At 42.4% G+C, this 21,638-nt stretch overlaps 1 protein-coding gene across 3 annotated transcripts in view; it reads right to left on the bottom strand.

Moving 5' to 3' along the window:
* Nucleotides 1-1,312: 1,312 nt before the first annotated feature.
* The window catches only part of rnf111 (ring finger protein 111), a 36,050-nt gene continuing 15,724 nt past the window's right edge, over nucleotides 1,313-21,638 (bottom strand). The window contains exons 4-15 of one of the 3 annotated variants that reach the window (XM_036136369.1): nucleotides 17,027-17,181; nucleotides 14,578-14,775; nucleotides 14,089-14,465; nucleotides 12,345-12,591; nucleotides 11,866-12,223; nucleotides 11,649-11,774; nucleotides 11,435-11,552; nucleotides 10,650-10,733; nucleotides 5,091-5,186; nucleotides 4,717-4,803; nucleotides 4,174-4,277; nucleotides 1,313-2,019 (exon numbers count right to left, since the gene is read on the bottom strand). In XM_036136369.1, the coding sequence (XP_035992262.1) occupies nucleotides 1,902-2,019; nucleotides 4,174-4,277; nucleotides 4,717-4,803; nucleotides 5,091-5,186; nucleotides 10,650-10,733; nucleotides 11,435-11,552; nucleotides 11,649-11,774; nucleotides 11,866-12,223; nucleotides 12,345-12,591; nucleotides 14,089-14,465; nucleotides 14,578-14,775; nucleotides 17,027-17,181 (2,068 nt within the window). In that variant the 3' untranslated portion in view covers nucleotides 1,313-1,901. The remainder of the gene's footprint in view (nucleotides 2,020-4,173; nucleotides 4,278-4,716; nucleotides 4,804-5,090; nucleotides 5,187-10,649; nucleotides 10,734-11,434; nucleotides 11,553-11,648; nucleotides 11,775-11,865; nucleotides 12,224-12,344; nucleotides 12,592-14,088; nucleotides 14,466-14,577; nucleotides 14,776-17,026; nucleotides 17,182-21,638) is intronic. The other 2 variants (XM_036136370.1, XM_036136371.1) reach the window with 2 other exon arrangements.

The following is a 21,638-nucleotide window of genomic DNA, read 5'->3' as shown; positions in this document are numbered from 1 at the left end:
AATAAAATGCAAAATATTTCAGCACATGACTTTCTCAGTACTTGATATTTTTAGAACATAACATAAAAGTATATGGCATTTGACATTTTAAAAGTTTTAAGCCCCCCCTGAACATGAGAAAATCCTCGTTATTTAATGCTGTAGCGCACATATTCCCTAGTTACTGGAGGAAATAGGGAGTACCAATATGGCGGCTGGTGGCTTCAAAGCGACTCGTTTAAACAGACGTTGATTAGCACTCCAGTGTATTATGTAGCTCAATGGTGCCACTACCTGATCGGACCCCTAAGCTGTCTACAAGACTGCCTGACTGTAATGTCGAAACAAGAATTGCATTCATGTAAAGGCCCCCACATTCTCGGGCGTACAGGTACATTTTTATGACTTCTCGGGGCAAGATGTCTTTACATCAAACTATTTTATACGTGACACTGAGCTTGATACACTCAGCTACTCCAAGCAGGCGGTCACAGCATCACAGTCCCTCTCTGTTCTCACTGACAGGTGCGCGGTGGGAGCCTGCTGGAAACCCTAACCCTGGAAAACAAACGGCTCTAGGTGCCCTCAGCTAGCTAATCACACATTTTACCATCCGTTTCCACCGGAAAGTGTGGGAATTGTAAGAATTTGCCACGTGAAATGAAGGAAACAGTACGCGGGAGTCTTTGTGGTATGTGGGAGTCTTTAGGCAGCACGCGCTCAGAGTACGTGCTAGCAACAATAAACCTAGTAAGTTAATCCAATGTAAAAGTTATGTTCATTTTGGCCTTATGTTAGAAACAGGGCAGTGTAGTCCAGCTACTCTGTCCTCCCCACAGAGACGGATAGAGAGCCGTGTATGTGAAGGGGCGGAGTGATATTACACATGTGAAGAATATTTAGTGCGCCTTATGGTCCGAAACATACGGTAGGCCTGAGATCATCTCACTAAAAAAAAAAAAACCTAAGTTAGGCTTCGCACATTTGTCTGTGGGAAGAAGCCCGACTGGGGAAAAAAAAATAAAAATATAAGAAGAAGAAAAGATTCACAGCAGTTCCCGACAATCGCTCAGTTCAAAAACAACAGTCAAGAGAGGGGTGTGACATTCTTTTTCCTTGTTCCCTAAAATACACGGGATGAGGGCGATGATAACGGTGCGGTCGTCGAACGGAGGCGCAGCAGGGTGGTGTAATCGTTGCAAAGCATGTGCATATTCTGGGGGTGGGCGGCGTGAACCATGGAGTCCATTTTCACTCTAGAAATACTGAGTGTGCACTAATACAGCAGCTGATCTGTCAACATATTTCCTTAGTTAGGAATGTCTTGATTTACTTTAAAAAAAAAAAAAAAAAAAACATCTTTCACTAACAATCCACATCTGATAAACATAAACTAATTAATACAATGACTGGAAAAATGAATCCTGCAATGTTTTTTTTTTTCGTTTTTTTTGTTAAACTGAAGGTTGACATTCTATTCTAGTAAAGCAAGGCATTAGGTTTACAGAAATGCATCTTTACTAGAGCAGCGCCCCTCACCTGCAACTCGGCGGGCCGTGTGAGCCCACGTTAAAATGTGCAAAGAAATGCATTGCAAGGAAACATGCAGAGAAACAAAAACGGAAATGACGCTCGAGGAAACAATCAAAAAGCTACATAAAAGCTTCATAAATACAATAAAATCTTGAATCCATGATGGAGAAATCTAATTGTTGTTCTGCTATGTGAGAGCTGGCACTCTAGGCTCGATGCTTTTCTTTTTTCGTTTTTTGTCTTCTTTTTAGTTTTGTTTATCGTTTCGCTCGTAGCCGAGCTGCGCGGGTGATTCATGCCATCTTTGGTTGACTGCGGTAATGAAGAGAAAGTTAATATGATGTGAAAATAAACTCCGAAGAAACGAAAGGGTCGTTGGGAAAACAGCATCAACTCTCGGCCGACAGCTGCGCCTCAATGTCCACTCTGCAGATGGGGCACTTCTTGTTGGTGAGGAGCCACTGGTCCACACACAGCTGATGGAAGAGGTGCATGCACGGCAGGCGCCTGCAGGGGACACGCAGGGAAATCACTGTTAGACCATCGAGGTGCTATCAGATTTCCAAAAAACAGTGACTGCAGACATCAAAGTCAGTCTAATATAGTAAAACACCGTTAGCACAAAATGCTCTCGTTAGAATAATTGCCAACACTGCGAAGTTAACATTTACTCTCTGTTCACTATGTCTAACAGCAGCTCGTATGATCATCACTAGCTTAAAATGCTGATTTATTAACAAAAAGGCTAACATTAGCATGTTAATTACAGTGTATTAACAATAAGTACTTATTATCAACAGCTTATACTCTATCCTGAGCTAAAAAAACAACAACAACTAACCATCTCAAATGTTAACATTAGCATGGCTGTTAGAATGGAAAATATCCTTTATTATCCCGCAGTGGGGAAATTCAGGTGTTTCAGGAGCAAATCGAAAGGCAAATGGAAGCATGCCGATACACACAAAGGTAATATATTTATATATATAATATATTTTACAAATATATATATATATATAAGGCTGCACAGTGGCGCAGTGGGTAGCGCTGTTGCCTTGCAGCAAGAAGGTCCTGGGTTCGAGTACACCCCTGGGTCTTTCTGCATGGAGTTTGCATGTTCTCCCTGTGCATGCGTGGGTTCTCTCCGGGTACTCCGGCTTCCTCCCACAGACCAAAAACATGACTGTTAGGTTAATTGGTTTCTCCAAATTGTCCTTAGGTGTGAGTGTGTGCGTGAATGGTTGTTTGTCCTGTTTGTCTCTGTGTTGCCCTGCGACAGACTGGCAACCTGTCCAGGGTGTACCCCGCCTCTCACCCGGTGAACGCTGGAGATAGGCACCAGCAACCCCCGCGACCCCATGAGGGATAAGCGGTTCGGAAAATGGATGGATGGATATATATATTTATAAAGAAATATAGACATAGAAATAATAGATAGAGAGAGAGGGAGATATATAACATTATAAATTATATACATATATATATTATAAATTATATACATATATATATATTATAAATTATATATATATATATATTATAAATAATAAAAAATATATATATTTTATAAATAAAAAATATTTTTTATAAATAAAAATTATATATATTTTTTTCTAAATAATAATAATAATAATAATAATAATACTATATATCTATATATATATTATAAATATATATATTTCTCATATATATTATATAATATATAATATATATATATATTATATATATATATATAAACAAAAAAAATAAGATTTAGAGACTGTACAGAAAGGGCAAATCAACAATTATTTGAAAATGTGTGAAATGTGTGTGTGTGCGCATTTATGCACAAAAAACGCAAACAATTTACAAGAATGAAAAATAAAAAAATGAAAAAAAGACAATAGCAAAACCAGCAGGGAAGCAACCACTGAACTTCATCTACTATACTTTAGTCAGATAATATGCTAGTATTTAGTGATACGCTAAAATTGGTCGCCATGATGCACGCCTATGATGGCTGAAAACGCAACAAGGCGGAGAGTAATGGCTGCCTCCATTCACTTGCCAGGCAACTTTCCCTTTTAGCGTGTAAAGTTTACCCAATTTTTGAGTCCCACTTTTTACTGGAAGAAATCATCTTCATCACACATGAAGTGTGATGTTTTTACATACAACCACATCGCTCATGTTGCCCGTCGTGTCTTCTTACAACAGAAAATGAAGCAGTTTAAATGTAATGACGACGCCTTACTCGGTATCTGCACGTTAGACCATTAAGCTCAGGTCTCAGCGGCATTAACCAGAAGCAAAATGCAAAGGTAAAGTAGGAGAGAGAAAAGGTCAAACATAAACACTGCTTCAAAATAAAAAATAAAAAAGCTGCTTTTATGCCATCAGAGGGCAGCATCTCCTCCTGGAGAACCTGAGCCTGTGCCAAAAAGCAGCTCCATGAGGCCGGTAATTTTAAGGCCCTCTGGGAGCTTTCTGCTGATTACCAGAACTCCTTTGGGTTGTTTTTAGACAGAGAGAGAGAAAAAAAATCAAAATAAAATCCCACTTGACTGCGGGAAAACTGGAACGACTACACCTGTCCTCCCACCTGTGTCTGCGGTCTCGCCCCCTCTGAACGCGTAATTGAACACGTTTAAAGCTGTGAGAAAAACACCCGGGGAGAGGTTTTACCTGACGTCCTCCCCCTCCTCCAGTATCGACAGGCAGATGGTGCACTTCTCCTCCGTGTCTTCGTCTGCGCCCTCATCTTCGTCTTGCTTGCCGTGCAGCTTTCTCTGTCGGGGGGGGACAAACATTTGGAGACACGAGCGTCAACCTGCAGCTTCAGTCCACGCAGCGAATTATCTCAACAAATCACTCACAACTGCTCAACTAAACCCCTAGAGTCACATTACAAAATAAACGACTTAAGATAAAAGTAACACTTTCTTTTTCTTTTTGTGTTGTTTCAACAAAACAAACTTAAAAATTTGGGAACAGAGAGAACGGTCGTTTCGTCCTGAAACAGAACAAAAGAAAAAAAAAACTTTCTACCTCTAAGTCTCAACAAATCAAACGAATCCAAACAATAATAAAGCATTGAAAAAAAAAAAAAAAAGAATAATTAAAAAAGATATCAGCCGAATTTCCCGGCCCCCATGGATAACAGTAACATCTAACGTACATGTGAGCAGAGACATGTTTCCAAATTGATTTGTTCGCTTTGATTCTCACCGATTCTGGGGTTGCGTGCATATTTTTCCCAATAGATGCCCAATCTTCAGGGGTTAACTGTTGGTCAATGTCTCTCTCCAACACCTTCTGTATTGGGTGGCAGGGTGTTAGATTGCTTGTTTAGGTACAATTGAAAACCTCTAAGGAACCCCCCCCCCCTCTCCCACCCCCAACATTATCTTCACGGCTACAGACTCTGGTAAAAGACACTACAGTGTTGTTTTCCTCTAAAAAAAACAAAAAAAAAAACAGCAGAGACTTCGTACTAGAGCAGAAAAGACCACTGGCGCGCTCTGTCCCAGAATGCACTGCGGCAGACATGCACACGGATCTCCAACAGGTTGAGAAAATGAAAGACTCTGAGCAGGTTTCACCTTCTTGTACTTGTGCGGGTAGGTGCACCTCTCTATGGTTCCCTGAGAGGCTCCTCGGTTCACAGTCCCAAGCCGTTCCTCCAAATGCAGCAGGTCCTGAGGAAGACACGCAGAGAGAGAGAGACACCGGGGTCGTCAAGGTCGCTCACGCTCAGGAATGGAGCGGGCTATAGCATTTACCACGCTTTTAGCTCGTAGGTTGATCTTACTTAACTGGAAAGATTCTCAACCCCCTTCACATGCCCGCTGGATTCGAGAGGTGCTTTACAACCTTAAAGTAGAGAAATTGAGGTTTTCTCTTAGAGGCTCCATAAAGTTATTTCAGGCTACATGGGACCCTTTTCTTAGGTATTTTGACTCTTTGAATCTTCTTGACCCCGAGGATACTTGAATGCCCAACATGATCTCTACTTATCTATCTACATTTACATTCATGTCTACCCCTTTTTTGATATGTTTTTCTCTTTATACTTTTTATTTAGATATAAATATATATATGGAGGGGGACGCATGAATAAGCACCCTAATTATATATAATAAATAATATATTATTTATTTATTTTTGTTTATTTATTTGTTTTTTGGCCTGTGGGTGAGGTGGGAAGCCAGAGTGGATTGGGGGTTGACAGATCTGTGACATCGAGATTGTATTGATACGTTGATTTTGTCCCAATAATGTCTGTCTTATGTTCAAAATGTTCAATAAATAAAGTTGGGAAAAAAAAAAAAAAAGTTGCTCACGCTCGACGGCAGCGCCTGCTTCAATGACACCGCTGGTAAAGAGTACGAATGGGTCACGTTTGATGAATGACCAGAAGAAAAAGGGTTGACATGAATCTGCACCCAGGTGGTCAAAAGTTTTGAAAGGAAACTTTAGATCAAACTTTCTTACAGCATGACTTTGCGTTGATTTTATTTTTCTTTTACGCCCGCCCGCTCCCTACGGTCTGCCAAGCAGCAGCTCCTTATTGTCCCTAAATCAAACAGAAATTAAGAGGAGATCGTGCCTTTGCTGTAGCGGCTCCACAGCGGTGGAATAATCTGCCCTTGGATGTCGGGCAGGCCTCCACTCTTTCGGAGTTTGAGACTCTTCTTAAAACATGCCTGCACATCCTGAGAGGTAGACTCTCTTTCTTTAATGATTCTTTTTTACTTATTTTAATTACTTTTACTTCATTTTAACTATTTTAACAGTTTTAAGCTATATTTTTCTATTTTAGCTTGTCTGTGTTTTACTCGTCTATTATAATTTTACTGTTATTTTCCGTTGTATGTACAGCACCTTGATAACTTTTGTTATTATAATGTGCTTTATAAATAAAGGGGGTATGGTATGGTTTGATAATTAACACACATTGAATAAGATGTTTTAAAAGCAGACTCCAGGCAAAACTTCACTTTTTGTTATTGTCTTTTTCTTTGTTTTCACACTCTTATCAGAAGTTTGAAATCAGTAATGTTCAGGTTAGGGTGCTTATTCATGCGTCCCCCAACATTTTTAACAACATTGTCTTTCTTCAGTCCATCAACCCAATGTTATCTCTCTCACTGCAATGTTGCATTATTCCACCTGGAATCTGACTATGCTCCTATAAGCAACGAAATTTCGTTCTGTATGCACTCTGTACATACAAAATGATAAATACAGTTGTCTAAGTCTCTCTGAAATACATTGTCTGTAGTTTATTCTTTAAATCCCTTTTCTAGCCTTCTGCCGTTTTCATATTAGTATTCATGAGCCTCATTGTTTTATCGGGTCTTAACTCTATGTGCCCTGCAAAGAAAGGCTGACGGTCGGATATACGTGAACGACAAGGCAGCATCCATCTCTGCCAAGCTCCACCAGCCATGTTCTGGGCTCTGACCACATCGCGCTCCATGGAGCTGCACACTGAGCCATCTTGCACCGTAGAACAACGCCTCTTGTAGCCGTTTCCAAACTTTGGCTATGTAGTGAGATAGCATTTGGATTATGAGACCAACTGCAGTACATTAAACTAAGATTAAGAGTATAAATAGAAAAGACAATTTGACAGAAAAGCTAGCTTGCTTGCTAGCTTGCTTGCTTGCTAGCTTGCTTGCTTGCTAGCTAGCTAGCGTCGGCTTGCCACACAAGGTAATTTCATAACAATTCACACCTTGAAACGCGCAGCACCAAAACATCTTGTTGTTTTGTTCCCCCATTTGTCTCTTTTTTTGTGGTTGTTTTAATAATAAAAAAAGGTAGCAGATTGTTTCGACCCCTCATCCACCGGAGTGAAAAGTCCGTAAAGTAAAGATGCTCTGAGAAAATTAGCTCAAAAATAATTGAATGAAAGTACCATAAATAGGTGCTATCAAGTAGGGGTTTCAAACTTCATACAATACTAAGAAAAATACTTGATATCATTTACGATACTGCAACTTTTTTTGAAGGAGCAGGGTTCTTTCTGGTTAGGAGCTAAATATATGATTAGGGTTAGGGTTACTTCCTTAATTAGGGCAAAACTCAATATGTAGGGGACAATACAGCCCTCGTTTAAAGAAATACATCATTTAAGTGTCACTACACTGTTTGGCAAAACGGTAGACAATATAACACAAATTTTAGGTGTTTATATCCTTTATGGAAGTGTTTACCTTTGAGTCAGTTGTGCAGTTATCTTATTATAATTCCTTATGTTTAATGTGTCACAAAGTGTCTCTATTTGTCTGTCAATATACTCCTGAAACAAATGCATTTCACAACGGCAGGACAACTAAGATTGGCACCTCCTCTAATAGCTATTCTATTGGTTTTCTGTACAGCACTTTGTGATGATTTCGTCTGTGAAGGTTAATTAATCAACAAAATGTACTAACTTGCAAGTAAAGGATCCTTCAATACTGAAATACATTTTTTTTTCAAAACAAACATTGCTCTGGGGCAAACGAAACATAAATCCACCGTGTAAACAAGGATCAGATCCATGCAAATGCATTCACCAGCAGCCCTGTGCAATTTGTGTCTTTCTGGTAATTTTGCATAATATTTTCATGAACGGGGAGCTCAGACGGGCAGAACCTTCTCATTGGTCCATATTTAAACACAGCGCTAGCTCATGTCGTCCAGGTTTACTGCTTCACTGTTACAGATCCAGGAGCTTTTCTGGCGTTGTTACGTTGCTCTCAGACATCAGTGTCGTAGCGATAGCTTGTAGCGCTAGCATAGCTAATTTTGTTTTTCCAGACCGTCTGCCTCAAAGGGAACATACCTATGAACGGCACTTTCTGGCTTGCCGTTGTAGACTAAAACGATCGCATGAGTTTTCTTCTGGCTGCTCTCGTTTAGTTTAAAACTTCCAGCAGCGGAATTCAAATGTGAATAATTTATTTATATCAATTTTGACACAAATGAGAATTTTTTTATTGTTGTCGTCATTAACTATATGGCAATATCAGTTATTTTGTCCACAATACTACTAACACCCTGACATCAAGCAGCAGTTTTTTATTGTTGTTATATGTCCCATACAACTAAATTACTAATCCCCTACTGCTCTAAAATTAAAAAAATTAAAAGTAAAGAAAAAAAAGCATAATAATGGCTAGAACAACAGAAACAAAACAGTATCGGCACATTTCTGTATTGTACATACAGTGCATGTCCACACAGAAGAACACTCGAGCAAAGAAGACTCAAAGTTGGTAATTTTCAGCGAGGTGTTAGAAAATTGAGTCCCATATAGGAAGACAGGATGCCATTTAAAAGAATAACTGAATTTTTTTTTTTTTGACACGCTGAGACATATCTGCATCTCATTCAAGCTGCGAGATAACAGTAACAGGGAGGAAGAACAGGAGTATTGCAAAGTCAAACAGTTTTATCCATTTAAGGTTTCCACCTCTGTCCGACATGGATTTGGAAATCTCAGCGATAAGTTAAGGATAAGTTAACATTAACCCCACTAATTGTTAATTAAAGACGCTAAAGACAGATTATAATGTTAACTCAAATAATTTTGTCTTTGTTTTTAACTAGTAAAACCTTGTCTTACGGCAACTGCTCTATCCAGCACACATGATGGGACATTATCTCTGCTTTCAATATTAAAGCTATAATTGGTAATCCTGTTCAGAAACACTTTTTGTTATACTAAGTAAAATGGTCCTTCCATCCTGAAAGTAGTAAATATATCATGTAATCCCCAAAATTAGGTTAAAAAAAAAAAACTGTATTCTGTGGGAGCTGCAGGCCTGTAAAAACTTTAACCAATCCCTGCCATGCGGTCCAAATGGCAGGGATTTATCAGAGTTTTGGTTCTGCTTTCACCTCTCACTGTTCCTCAAGTTCCGGCGCTATCATCTTATCTATTGGTTGTCCCACACGCCAATCATTCTGATGCTCTCACATAACACCGGTGTGCGTGCTCTTTCCTTCCGAGTTTCCGCTTGCTGGCCTAGCATACGCTCTTCTTGTGTTTATGTATCCGGTTAGCTTAGCGGTTAGCTTAGTGGTCAGCCGTTCACTGCAGCTCCACTGCTCTCACTGTATTATTTGAACATGGCTGACAGCTGTAAGAAGCTAACCACGTTCATGTTTATAAAAAAAGGAAGGCCTCAGTAGAAAGAAAAAAAGACCAGAGTGAATTTGGGAGATTTTTTTTCCACGCGATCCCCCTGAAGAGCGGAAGAGCAAGGTTAGACGCGCTTCCGGAAAAAATCGCCGACCCAAGCTTTAATAAATAATATTAATAATAAAAATGACAGAAAGACCTCAAAATCTTCTCAATTTATAGCGCTTATAGAGAAATCAGAATTTGCAATCATTTAATTTGCAGATATAATAACAAAACTTTGATTAATGATCCATCCATCCATTTTCTTATTCGCTTTATCCCTCATGGGGTTGGAGGGGTGCTGGTGCGAATCTCCAGGAGTTCAATGGACGAGAGGCCGGGTACACGCTATGTAGATAAACTTGAATTAAATTGACTTAATTTATTTAGGGCTTTTTTGGTCATACTAACCTAACCATTCAAAGCGCTTTAGAGCCACAATCCCCCAATCAAGCTCTCTAACACGCACACATAAAGTGCCTTGTCCAGGGGCACATCGGCATGTGACAGGGGAAAACTGGAACCATTGAAACTCAGGAAATGAAAGAAATCTCAACATCAGCAGCTGCAAATATTCCATTTCTCTTTTACACAAACAGTTCAAGAATTAAACTCGTCTCATGGAGCTCATCTCAGCATTTCTTGCTGAGTCATCTTTCAAAAGAGCAGTAAGACTCTGAAACACCGTGACCCGGTCATGTTGTTGTGCTGCTTGTTACCCTGGGATCAGTCTTATTAAGGGTTTCAAGGGTCCACACCAATGAAATGGAAAGTCTAAACCTTTGTACTGGGCTCAAAGTTTCAAAACTGAATAAATGTATGTTTTGAATGCAACTAAATGGCAAGTGTTGTGACTAAATTTAAGTGATTAAAGGTGGTACTGAGTTGAAATCCATGTTAATAGTGTTGATGGCTGCAGCGTAGTGTGTGTGTGTGTGTGTGTGTTTGTGGCAGGCTTTGTAAAAACCTGTGCATTGCTCACCTCGTAGGTTCTTCCAAAGCCAGTCATACGAGATGAGATGTACCTAATGTGCGGGTAGGTCACTTCAGAAATGCCAGTAGTGTGCTGCAAGAAACAAAGGAGGGCACATGTAAGATGTTACCACAAGGAAAGTACCTAAAAGCAGCATATGAATATTGCGTGCAACCCATGAGGAGGGACATCCACGTCATTCGGCGATTAGCTTTTATTTAAACATTTCCCAATAACTGATTTCTCCGACTAAACTGGGTATTTGATAAAAGCAGACCTAAACTAACACATCACACGACATATCTACAAACTAAACAAGGGACCCTGGATTTGCTGAGCACACCTGAAACGCTTCAGGAGCTCCAAATTAGCAAGATTCGCGAGGGCTGCAAAACTATTCTTGGGGTAACTAAAGTTAGAAGTGGGTGCCAGCAGAAGCAATCCCAGGCAGACTTAGCACACTGCAAAAACGGAACTAGAAATAAGTAAAATGTTCTTAAAATTAGTGTATTTGCCCTTAATTTGAGCAGGTAAATAAGATGATTTGCCAATGGAATAAGATTTTTGCACCTAAAATAGGAACAATTCATCTCCATCATCTTATTTCAAGTGAAGGATGTCTAATTGTCTTATTTTAGGGGTCAAAATACTCACTCCATTGGCAGATAGGGTTATTTACCTGCCCAAATCAAGGATAAATACACTAACTTTAAGAAAATTTTACTTATTTTTAGATCCGTTTTTGCAGTGCATGAAGGGTTCTTTGGTGTCTTCCATGCGAGCGTTTCTCCTACCATTAGGGAGATGGGGAAGTGGTGCAGTCTCGGAGGAGGGTGGTAGTGGGGCAGGTGGGAGTGCAGGTGCCCTGAAGTGTACGAAGCCACGGGTACGCCGGCCTCGATGCCAAGCTCCCTGTTGATCAGGAAAAAGGTTGTTATCACATCAATGCTGCAGGTGAGCACCAAAATGCTTCACAAGGAGCTTTTTGCTATTAAACCGAAAGCCCACCATGTCGTTCTCTGCTCAGGCTGGCGAGGGTGGGAAGACATAGTCTGTGGCACGTGGATGTGGTGTCCATGGCCGTAGTTGGGGTGCATCCTGTGGGGGTGTGGGGGTGGACGCTCGTGTGCCCGCCTGCGAGGAGAAAGAAAAAACAAAACAAAAAAACGGGTTTCATCGATAAAAAGGTCTGCGACTTTCACCGTGCTGCGACGCCGACACTCACGTGGGGTGCTGCATCATCCTCCTCCTCTGGTCCTCCATCCTCTGCAGCAGCATCTCTCGCTGCAGCCTCGGCACCGAAGGCCCCAGAGGCGGCATGTGGTGCTGCAGGGTCTGGTGGTCCGACGGAAGGTGCTGCGCCAGGGGGACGCCGGAGGCGGGGAGGTGGTGGGCAGAGAGCGGAGGCGGAGGAGCCGGGGGAACGGAGTGACCCGAAGGGTGGGACGGCAGTGGCGTGTGGAAGGAGTGGGGAATGAGGAACTCGCCTTGCGGAGGAGGCTGAGGCGTGAGCTGGGGGTTCCCGTGGGAGTGAGGGCAGGCGGGGGAGGCTTGATGATGCAGCGATCGAGTCAGGGAGCCATCTGGAAGTTCAACGACAGAAAACAGGGAAGCAGTCGGTGAGTGGTGAAGCGGATTACTCCTAGAACCAACGACCCTTCCTGGCTGGTGCAGCGCGTGCTGAACAATTAGAGCGGTACTCACAAGACGGGTGCATGTAATGTCTGCAGTGCTGAGGTTGTGTTTGCGGCTGAGCCACCAGGGTGGAGCTGAAGGAGTCCACCACAGCTGGCTGACTGGGCCCTGGGGTGGCATGGGAAACATACGCGGGGGGCCGCGAGGAGGAGCCTGGGCAGCACGGGTCAAAGGCCGAAGTGCTGCCATGGAAACTAGCGCCGCCGGCTCCGCTGCCTCGAACGCCGCTGTTGCTCAGGTCCACTGGCAGGGTTTGCTGTGGAGGCAAAAAAACAGACGCAGTCAGGACGGAATGACACTGGAGTCTATTTCACTACTGCTGCTGGAGTTTGTTTTGCTTCAGGCGTACAGCATGTCTACGTTTGTACATTCATCAAAGAGAAGAACGTTCATCTCGGCCGCCCACCACCTTATTCAATTCTTAAATAAAAAGGCCTAAAAATCAGCAAAGCTTTGAGTTCAGGGACAAAGCCTGTCACATACAACACCCGGTCATCACTTCATCTACAACTACACATTCCCAAAACCAACACTGCCCTTGGTCTTCAATCTGTTGCCGCTCGTGAAACTGGAACACTCTGCAAAATATTCTTAAACTGGATAAACTAATCTCAATTTCATCCTTTAAAACAATTCTATCATTCTTGTTCACAGACACTCGCAGTTGCTTCTCTACATTTTTGGGTTGTCTGTTATGTTTTAAATTGTCTTTTATGTATGTAGTACTAATGTATTGTATTTATTTTAGCCCTACTTCCCTTTTCCTAAGTGGTTACTCCGCTTGTAAGGCCGCCATTGTAACTAAGAACTTGTTCTTAATGACTTGCCTGTAGAAATAAAGGTATAATAATAATAATAACTAGAACATTTCTGAAGAAATTTAGCAAGGCGACTGCCTCGTGGTGCGTACCGTACCCTTACTGAGGGGAATGTGTGATTTTGGTGTCTTTGGAGCATTTCTGCAGTATGTAGCAGAGACAAAGACGGGTAAAAAATGGATGTTTGACACCTCATAAAATAGGCATGCTTTATCCGACATGGCCCACATTTATTGTGGAGCTTTTTCTCTAAAGGAAGTACAGACTCTGTGAAGCAGAAGTTTATACAGCCTTCCTAGAGCTACTTCCGGTTAGCAACAGGCTAACCGTTAGCCGCTAACAAGGTTGATTTCAGTATCACCGGGTGATTGTACTCTGTCAGTTTGGTCCAAATGCTGTACTGGGAAGTGCCTCAAAAAAGAGAGAAAATGCGATTTTGCATGTTTTTTGTTCATGAAGTCGCCATGGTAACTCAAAATGGCGAACGATACAAAAACAGCAGTTGACTGGATGAATACGCACGTTTTGATATACGGGGGTGAAAAAGTAATTGTCTAAACTTGCCACACCAGGTCGGATCCTGCGACCTCTAGACTGCCAGTCCCAGAACTAAACCACTGTACCAAAGACCAGCACCATATATGGTCATGCATTATGTGGTTGTTCGCTAATTTCGCCGCCATGGTAACTAGAAATGGCGTGAAGTACAAATAGCCCACTTCACGGCGTTGAGACGCACGTTTTGATATATAATTTGTGGGTGTACACCCTACGGTTCAGGCTGTATTAACTGTGACGGAAGAAAAATAAACTATAAAGAAACCCTTAGGTGGATAGTAGTAGGCCTGCCCATGCATTTGCATGGCAGTCGCCTAATAATTAAAAAAAAAGGACAGAAAAAAAGGGCATCTATGTGTAATTTAGACCAGTAATACCTGGTCATGGTAGTGGGCTGCATTGCTGCTGCTACTGGTGTTGCTGCCGTTGCCGACTCCAGCGCAGGGGGCAGGCAGAGCACTGGGGCGCTCCACGGGGCAGCTGGGCTCCTGAAAGGGCAGGGTTCCCGGGGGCTGGGGCGCAGGGTGGTGGATGTGGTGGACAAAGTGGTGAGTGTTGCTGTGGCTGTGCTGTGAGCCGGCGGTCTGCTGAGAGGACGACGCTTGCAAGCAGCTAGAATGGGAGTGGCCGAGGGACATGTGACCAGGAGAGGGCCCGCTGCACGGCGAGTGCTGCTGACAGCAGGATGGGAGTCTGGGCATGGCCGTGCCTGAGTTTTCTCCTCCCGTACCGGACAAGCCCGGTCTGTTGTCATCTGAGGAGGGGGAAAGAAAGACAAAAATAAATAAATCACAACACGGATTCTTTCAGCACCGAAGGGAAGAGGATCTGTCCGGTCGGCAGCAGCTGGTTTCACGTCATCTTACCCTCTGCGGCTGTGCGAGCGGAACCACTCGCCCTCTGACTTTGCACGCCATCCGGTCCCAAACCCGCGCAGCTGGTGGAGGGGCCCGGGGCGTCGTTGAGCTCAGAGGTAGAGGCGTGATGGGAGGATGAAGAGGAGGATGACGACCTTACTGTCTGAGTCTGAGCGCTGCCAGAGGTTGTTGGCACGACCGACAGATCTGGGGAGGGGGGTAAAAAAAAACAAGCTAAGCTGGTTAAAAAAAAAGCACATTAATGACATTATTATGACTATTTCAACCTCTTCTATATGCCGTTAGTAAAAAAAAATGAGCAGCAGGAATCCTGTGAATGTATCATATGAACATTGGTGAAGCCAGGATATCACCTTAATAAGGGGAGTTAGACTAAATGTTTGACGCTAATCTGTCAGAAAGCATTCGGACTGTAATCTGGACCCGGTTTACCAGGATCGGCACAACCCAAGTATTTAATCTCCACGGCTTCGGAACATGCAGTCTGAAATCGTTTTACTCAGATGCTGGTAAAACTGCTGGAGCGACCAAAGGTTTTAATGGCAGCTTAGAGTGCTGCACCTCCCATGGCTGGGAATCTGCGCTGCTGGTCAGCTGGCTGAAAGAAAGCAACCACGCCCCCCCCCCCCCTCTTTACAAAAAGTGTCTGTTTTGAGATATTTCTGGGCAAGAAAAGCACAGAATGTAGAAACCGTAGGAGCACCGGACATCGCTCTAATGATGTGGCACCTGACTGCAGGCTTTGTACCTTTGGCTGACTAAGCACTAATGTCACTGCTTCCTTTTGTACTTTTCAGACCAGCTATTCAACAAGGAGCTAAATAACAAAAATGTATTTCATTTTTAAGGCACTGCTAAATGTAGCTGGTGTTTCGCTTCGATCTTTGCATCAAATTTACAATAAAAAGGGTTTTAAATGATTAATACTACAAATATTCAGCTTAATGTTGTTTCAGCAGCAGCTGGTATATTTTTTGCATTTCTAAAAATAACAAGTTTTGCTTTAATGTGTGTGGCATTTGTGGTATAGAAGGGTATCACCAGTGGCGGTTCTAGACCAAATTTACCAGGGGGGCAAAGGTAGGGCCAGTGTTTTTTTTTTCACAGGGGCACATAAAAGAATGAAATCATAAAACAGGGCAATATTTAATTGCTTAATAATATGAAGTGAGACACATGTGGCTCTGGTACTGCAAGTTTCAGATCCCTGATCTAGCAGATGAAAACTGTGATCCCAGCTCAATACAGCTGAAGCTAAAAGTAAAACTTGATTTTTAAACCCTTGTTGGGGTGAAATTGTAAAGGTAAAAAAAATAAAATTGGTCAAAGTGACAAATCAGATGTGGTTTCTTCACCAATGCATAAAATCGTAAGAAGTTTATTTAATTTATGTCTTTAGTACAGGGGCCAGGACCATTTCTACAAGGGCACTGGCCCCTGTGGGCCCCTGTCTAGAGCCACCCCTGGGTATCACCCATAACCTGACCCTAGCCATATGGATTTCGCTCCGCCTAGCTTCACTCACATCCGAGTGATTTCTTCAACCAATTTTATTGTCCAGCCAATCAGGACGCAGGGCTGGAGTTTCATAGATGTGACGTAGTGAAGAAGCGACCGTGAGACTGATTCAGACAATGGCGGCTCGCATCGAGGAAGCAAGTGTTAACATTGATGCTGCTATTTCTTCCGTGTTGTCCAATCTACCTAATATTGTTTCATTAAAAGAACATCATAGAACGGCTCTGAAGGCTTTTAAGTTAAAGTGCAAACACTTTGACTGTTCGCCATCATCTGTGTTCATAACTGGGCGGACATTTAACGAGGAGGGGGTGACGAGCTGTCTGGTACCCACTGCACGTCCCAACCAGCACAACGTTTATCTACGCTTGCTTCCTGCTTCCTCTAACAGCGGAGCGGTGATGTCCATCAGAGTGAAATGGCTCCGAGTATTTGCATCCTTCAGGTGAGGGAGGGGGAAAAAATTCATTTGTAAATATGAAAAGCGGATAGACTGCAAACATCGAGAGGCTAATAAGGTTTGTTTCTCTAACAGAGGAGCCCCTGCAGACAAACACACACTTTAGCTATTTTATATTAAAAGCCAGTGGTACTGTACTCTTAGTCCACCCAGTGGCTGATTAATGAATAATAACTTCACTCTTTGTTATCTACAACCTCTCGTAAAACGTGTGAATAAAATAAAAGGCCTAAAAATCAGCAAAGCTTTGACCTCCAAGGACAAAACATTTGCACAGATATTTAGACTTTTTAAAACAGCTGGCCTCCAAATTATGAGCATTAATGAGTCGAGGCGTCGTGTAGCACAATCCCAAACAGACCCTCGGCACTTTATGCGCTTCTTTAAACAAGCAGACGGTTCTCTACACGTTAAAAAGGTTTTATTGCTTCAGGACGGGAGGTCGGAGGCCATGTTTACCGTCCTCGTCCACGGTGAGATCCACCACCTCCCCGGGATTCTGGCGCAGCGGCTGGATGACGGTGGAGAGTCTGTGACGTCCGCGCGGCTCCTGCAGACGACTCTGGGCACAGCTGCTGCCCCACACCCTGCTCAGACCCCCGACGGAGCGAGACCTGCAGACACACACACAAAATGAAACTCATTAGCTCGAAGCAGAGCGAGAAAAACGGGAGCAAGTGCAGCGGCTCACACTGCAAACATAGAGCTAAAAATTTGTGCTGCACCGATGCCATATTTTGGCCCCGATACCGATACCATCTGTTTGAAATTGATGTGTGTGTGTATATATGAAGAACTGCACTGCAAAAAAGGAACTAAAAATAAGTTAATTTCTCTTGAAATGAGTGTATTTGTACTTTAATTGAGCAGGTAAATAAGATAATCTGCCAATGGAATAAGATTTTTGCACTTAAAATAGTAGGCCGTGGGCCAGAATCTGTAGGACGCTTCCTTAAGAAGTTTCGTATGAACTGTCAGGGGGCAACTTTCTTCCACCAGGATAAGTTGCTACACATAGCAGTGATCTCAAAACACCAATGTTCCCACGTTTTCGCTTGCACATTAATAAGTTATAGCCGATAAAAAATCTAAACTGTGGCGCTCCGGTCCAAGAGGTCACGTGATTCGATTTTTGCTGCTCAGCCAATCAGATCGCTGTATTGTCAGCTGTGCGCGTTCATCAGTTCATCATGGCTGCGCTCGTAAGATGTTTGTATGCATTTGTTTCCAGATGAAGAAAGCCCAATAATAGCATTTTCTGGCGCCAGCTGGCAGAGATCTTGATGGCAAGAAAAAAATAAATAGCCCAGACCATCTGTCCATCCATCCATCCATTTTCTAACAGGCTTATCCCCGCTGGGTTTGCGAGGTGCTGGTGCCGAGCTCCAGCTGTCAATGGGTGAGACGCGTTGTATAAACTCGTTGTGCCAAACGAGTTATCCCCTTCGGAATTTGTAGAATTTTGTATTGTATTTTTGAAATCAATAAAAGTTTTAACCTCCAGCTTTGTGAAGTCTAAATATTTTAAACATCACATTCTAGTAAAATGAAATTTATTTTTTTTAAACTCCTAATACGTTGTTCTATTTTTAAAAGAGACATATCTCGTTTTCTTAATACGGTTAATATCTCGATAAGGTTCTTGGTTGAATTAAAATCTTATTAAATCTGATAATTTTGGCTGTGCCTTTATTCAGTGTTCATTTGATCACACGTGAAATCCGCTTTATATAATCTATTCATGCGGGTTTAGCTACCAAAAAAGAAAAAAAGAGAACCAGCAGACAGCTGTGATGGACTTAGGAAGGTGGATTTTGGTTTCAGCAGACAGACATTCGACAATCTAATAACATAAAGCTAATATTTTCGTGACACATCTGGAAATGACCGTTTTCTTTCTCATAACGTATTATACTGGATGGATGGATGAACGATAATGTAACGACACCATTGCTATATTTCGTTAAGAAAAGTAAAACATCCTCATTTCCACGCCTAATAGGTTGGAAATGAGGCGGAGTTGACTAGATTCATTCTTCCAGCTGAATGCGCTCTTGGCGCAGGGAATACAAATTCTGGCGGGGATAAGTCGTTTGGCACAACGACACCTGTGCTATCCTAGCGCAGCAGGTCTTGGTGATATCACAGTAAATTGGGCAAAAGTCTGGACTATTTCTGCCCTGCGATGGACTGGTGACCTGTCCAGTTTATACAACGCCTCTCGCCCATTGACAGCTGGAGATAGGGACCGGCACCTCGCGAACGCAGGGATAAGCGTGTTAGAAAATGAATGGATGGATGGATGGATGAATGGATGGATGGATGGATGAATGGATGGATGGTCTGGGCTATTTAGTTTTTTGTTGCCATCAAGATCTCTGCCAGGTGGCGCCACAAAATGCTATTATTGGGCTTTCTTCGTCTGGAAACAGACACAACAGAAACAACCATCTTACGGGCGCAGCCATGATGACGTGGTAAACTCGCTCAGCTGACAATACAGCGATCGGATTGGCTGAGCAGCAAAAATCGAATCACGTGACTTATTGGACTGGAGCGCCACAGTTTAGATTTTTTATCGGCTATAACTTCTTAATGTGCAAGTGAAAACGTGGGAACATTGGTGTTTTGAGATCACTGCTATGTGTAGCAACTTATCCCGGTGCAAGAAAGTTGCCCCCTGACAGTTCATACGAAAAGTCACCGTACAGATTCTGGCCCACGGCCTATAGGAGGAACTGGTCTCCATCAACTTTTTTTTAAGTGCAGGATGTCTAATTATCTTATTTTGGGGGTAAAAATACTCTTTCCATTGGCAGATCATCTTATTTACCTGCTCAAATCAAGGACAAATACACTAATTTCGAGAAAATGTTACTTATTTTTAGTTCTGTTTTTGCAGTGTGCATACTACTTAGGGTAGTAGAACTTTTTATTGCCTACCTGGAATGGGTGACAATAGTTGGATAAACTTTTGGTTCTCAAAGGCCAAAATTGTGCAACATTTGTGAAATTATAACATGTATAATAGTAGTGCAACAGTAAGACAGTAAAATTACATTAATAATTGAATAATATCTTTTAAACCCTGAGTTTTGGCTCTCAAATGCCAAAATAGTGCAACTTTCATGAACTTATATAATATGTATAATACTAGTCAGGAGAGACATACAAACATCAAAATGCTATCAGTGCTATTTGTTGGTACTCGCCGATACCGATACCACCATTTTAGTGCTGGATCTTATTCCATTGGTAAATAAGACTATTTGCCAATGGAATAAGATTTTTGCACTTAAAATAGGAACAATTCATTTCCATCGTCTTATTTCAAGCGCAGTATATCTAATTATCTAATTTTAGGGGTAAAAATACTCATGCCATTGGCAAATAATCTTATTTAGCTGCTCAAATCGAGGGCAAATACATTCATTTCAAGAAAATTTTACTAATTTTTGGGTCTTTTTTTGCAGTGCAGTAGCGGTTACGCTGGAAACTAGAACGACCAGTCGTACGAGACGGATCACAAGCCGTCAATATATAAATGATGACAAAAGTAAATAAGTGTTTGCAAACACAAAGTTAAGGCAATAAGATGCCACCAGGAGGTCACGGCCTGCAGCGAGTCCTTCCCCTGATTCCCCAGACACCTTTCATTTTCCCGCATGCCCCTCAAATGTCAACCGCCCCCGCTCCTCTTCCTCTTCCTCTCGCCCCCCATTCTTTCCCCTTCTTTTAATTTTCTCTCTCTAAGGCTCCTGTCGCCCGCCTCCTTCGGCCTCTGAGAACGGGAGTGAGACACGAGGGACCAGCCGCAGCTCCCTCCATGCTGCGGTAAAAGCCAGGTGAACAGAGGGAGGAGGCCAGACCCCCCCGAGGGAGGAGGCGCTGTGTGCCATGAGGCGGGGGCTGTCATGGAGACGCTGAGGCCGGGGACTCCAGCGCTGCCAAACGAGAGCTTCAGCAAAACACACAGCAGAGATAGAGAAAGGGAGAGCGTGCATATCTGCGGTTTAAAGGTGAAACCTCAACTATAAACTCAATAAAACAACAATTAACTAATAAATCTGATTTAAAATCATCGTTTTTCCTGCGTGTTTGAGTTACGTGAAGGACGTGGATTGCTTTGACTCTTAGATGTTTAGCAGCTTACTGTGAGAATATTTCTATAACATGTACAAGAAATGGTTTTCCAGCCTGATTACTAGCGAGACTACACTGCAAAAAACGCAACTAAAAGTAAGTAAAATTGTCTTGAAATTAGTGTATTCGTCCTTGATTTGAGCAGCTAAATAAGATAATCTGCCAATGGAATGAGTTTTTTGACCCGTAAAAAAAGATAATTAGATATAATGCACTTGACGTAAGACGATGGAGACGAGTTGTTCCTGTTTTAAGAGCAAATAATCTTATTCTACTGGCAGATGATGTTATTTACCTGCTCAAATCAAAGGCAAATACACTTATATCAAGAAAATTTTACTTATTTTTTGTTCCGTTTTTGCAGTGTAAAGGGAATCTTTGCGCGATTTTTGCTTCGTTGTTTTAATTTTACCGTCCGCGTCTTCACACTAAGCGGCGCGTTGGTGCTGCCGCTTGTCTGCCAGGCTTTGGCTTGTTGCTTAAAGGAGGTCGTAAGGGACAGAGGTCTGCTTTATTTGCTTCTAGTGCCTCGGTGTTCATCTAAATCTTTCTCTCTCTGTTCATGAAATGTAAATTCACCTTCGCCTTCGACCCCCCCCCCTTGGTTTGTTCGGCGCTCGCTGTGTTTATCGTGGAATAAGAACAAAGTTTACCGTGCTAGTTTGCTCGTGTGAAAGTGCAGGTCAGACCTCAAGGACGCGAGGAAAGCCTGATCTTACTGCAGCGCGTTGTATGCACGACGCAGCCGAGCTGGATTTTTAAACCTCTTTGAGTCGTAATCCCGATCTGCAGAAGCTTACGGCAGATTTTCTGCTGTTTCCAGATCAAACCTTCAACTTTTGGGTTCAAATGTAAAGAAAAATGACACCTGGAACGACCTGGTTACTGATATGAGAGCCGTGTGCACGGAGGATTTACCCCAAAACAC

Source organism: Fundulus heteroclitus, chromosome 4, assembly GCF_011125445.2.
Source record: "Fundulus heteroclitus isolate FHET01 chromosome 4, MU-UCD_Fhet_4.1, whole genome shotgun sequence".
In the NCBI taxonomy this organism is placed as follows: domain Eukaryota; kingdom Metazoa; phylum Chordata; class Actinopteri; order Cyprinodontiformes; family Fundulidae; genus Fundulus; species Fundulus heteroclitus.
The sequence above is the reverse complement of the archived record's forward strand: the minus strand, read 5'-3'. Positions and strand labels throughout refer to the sequence as shown.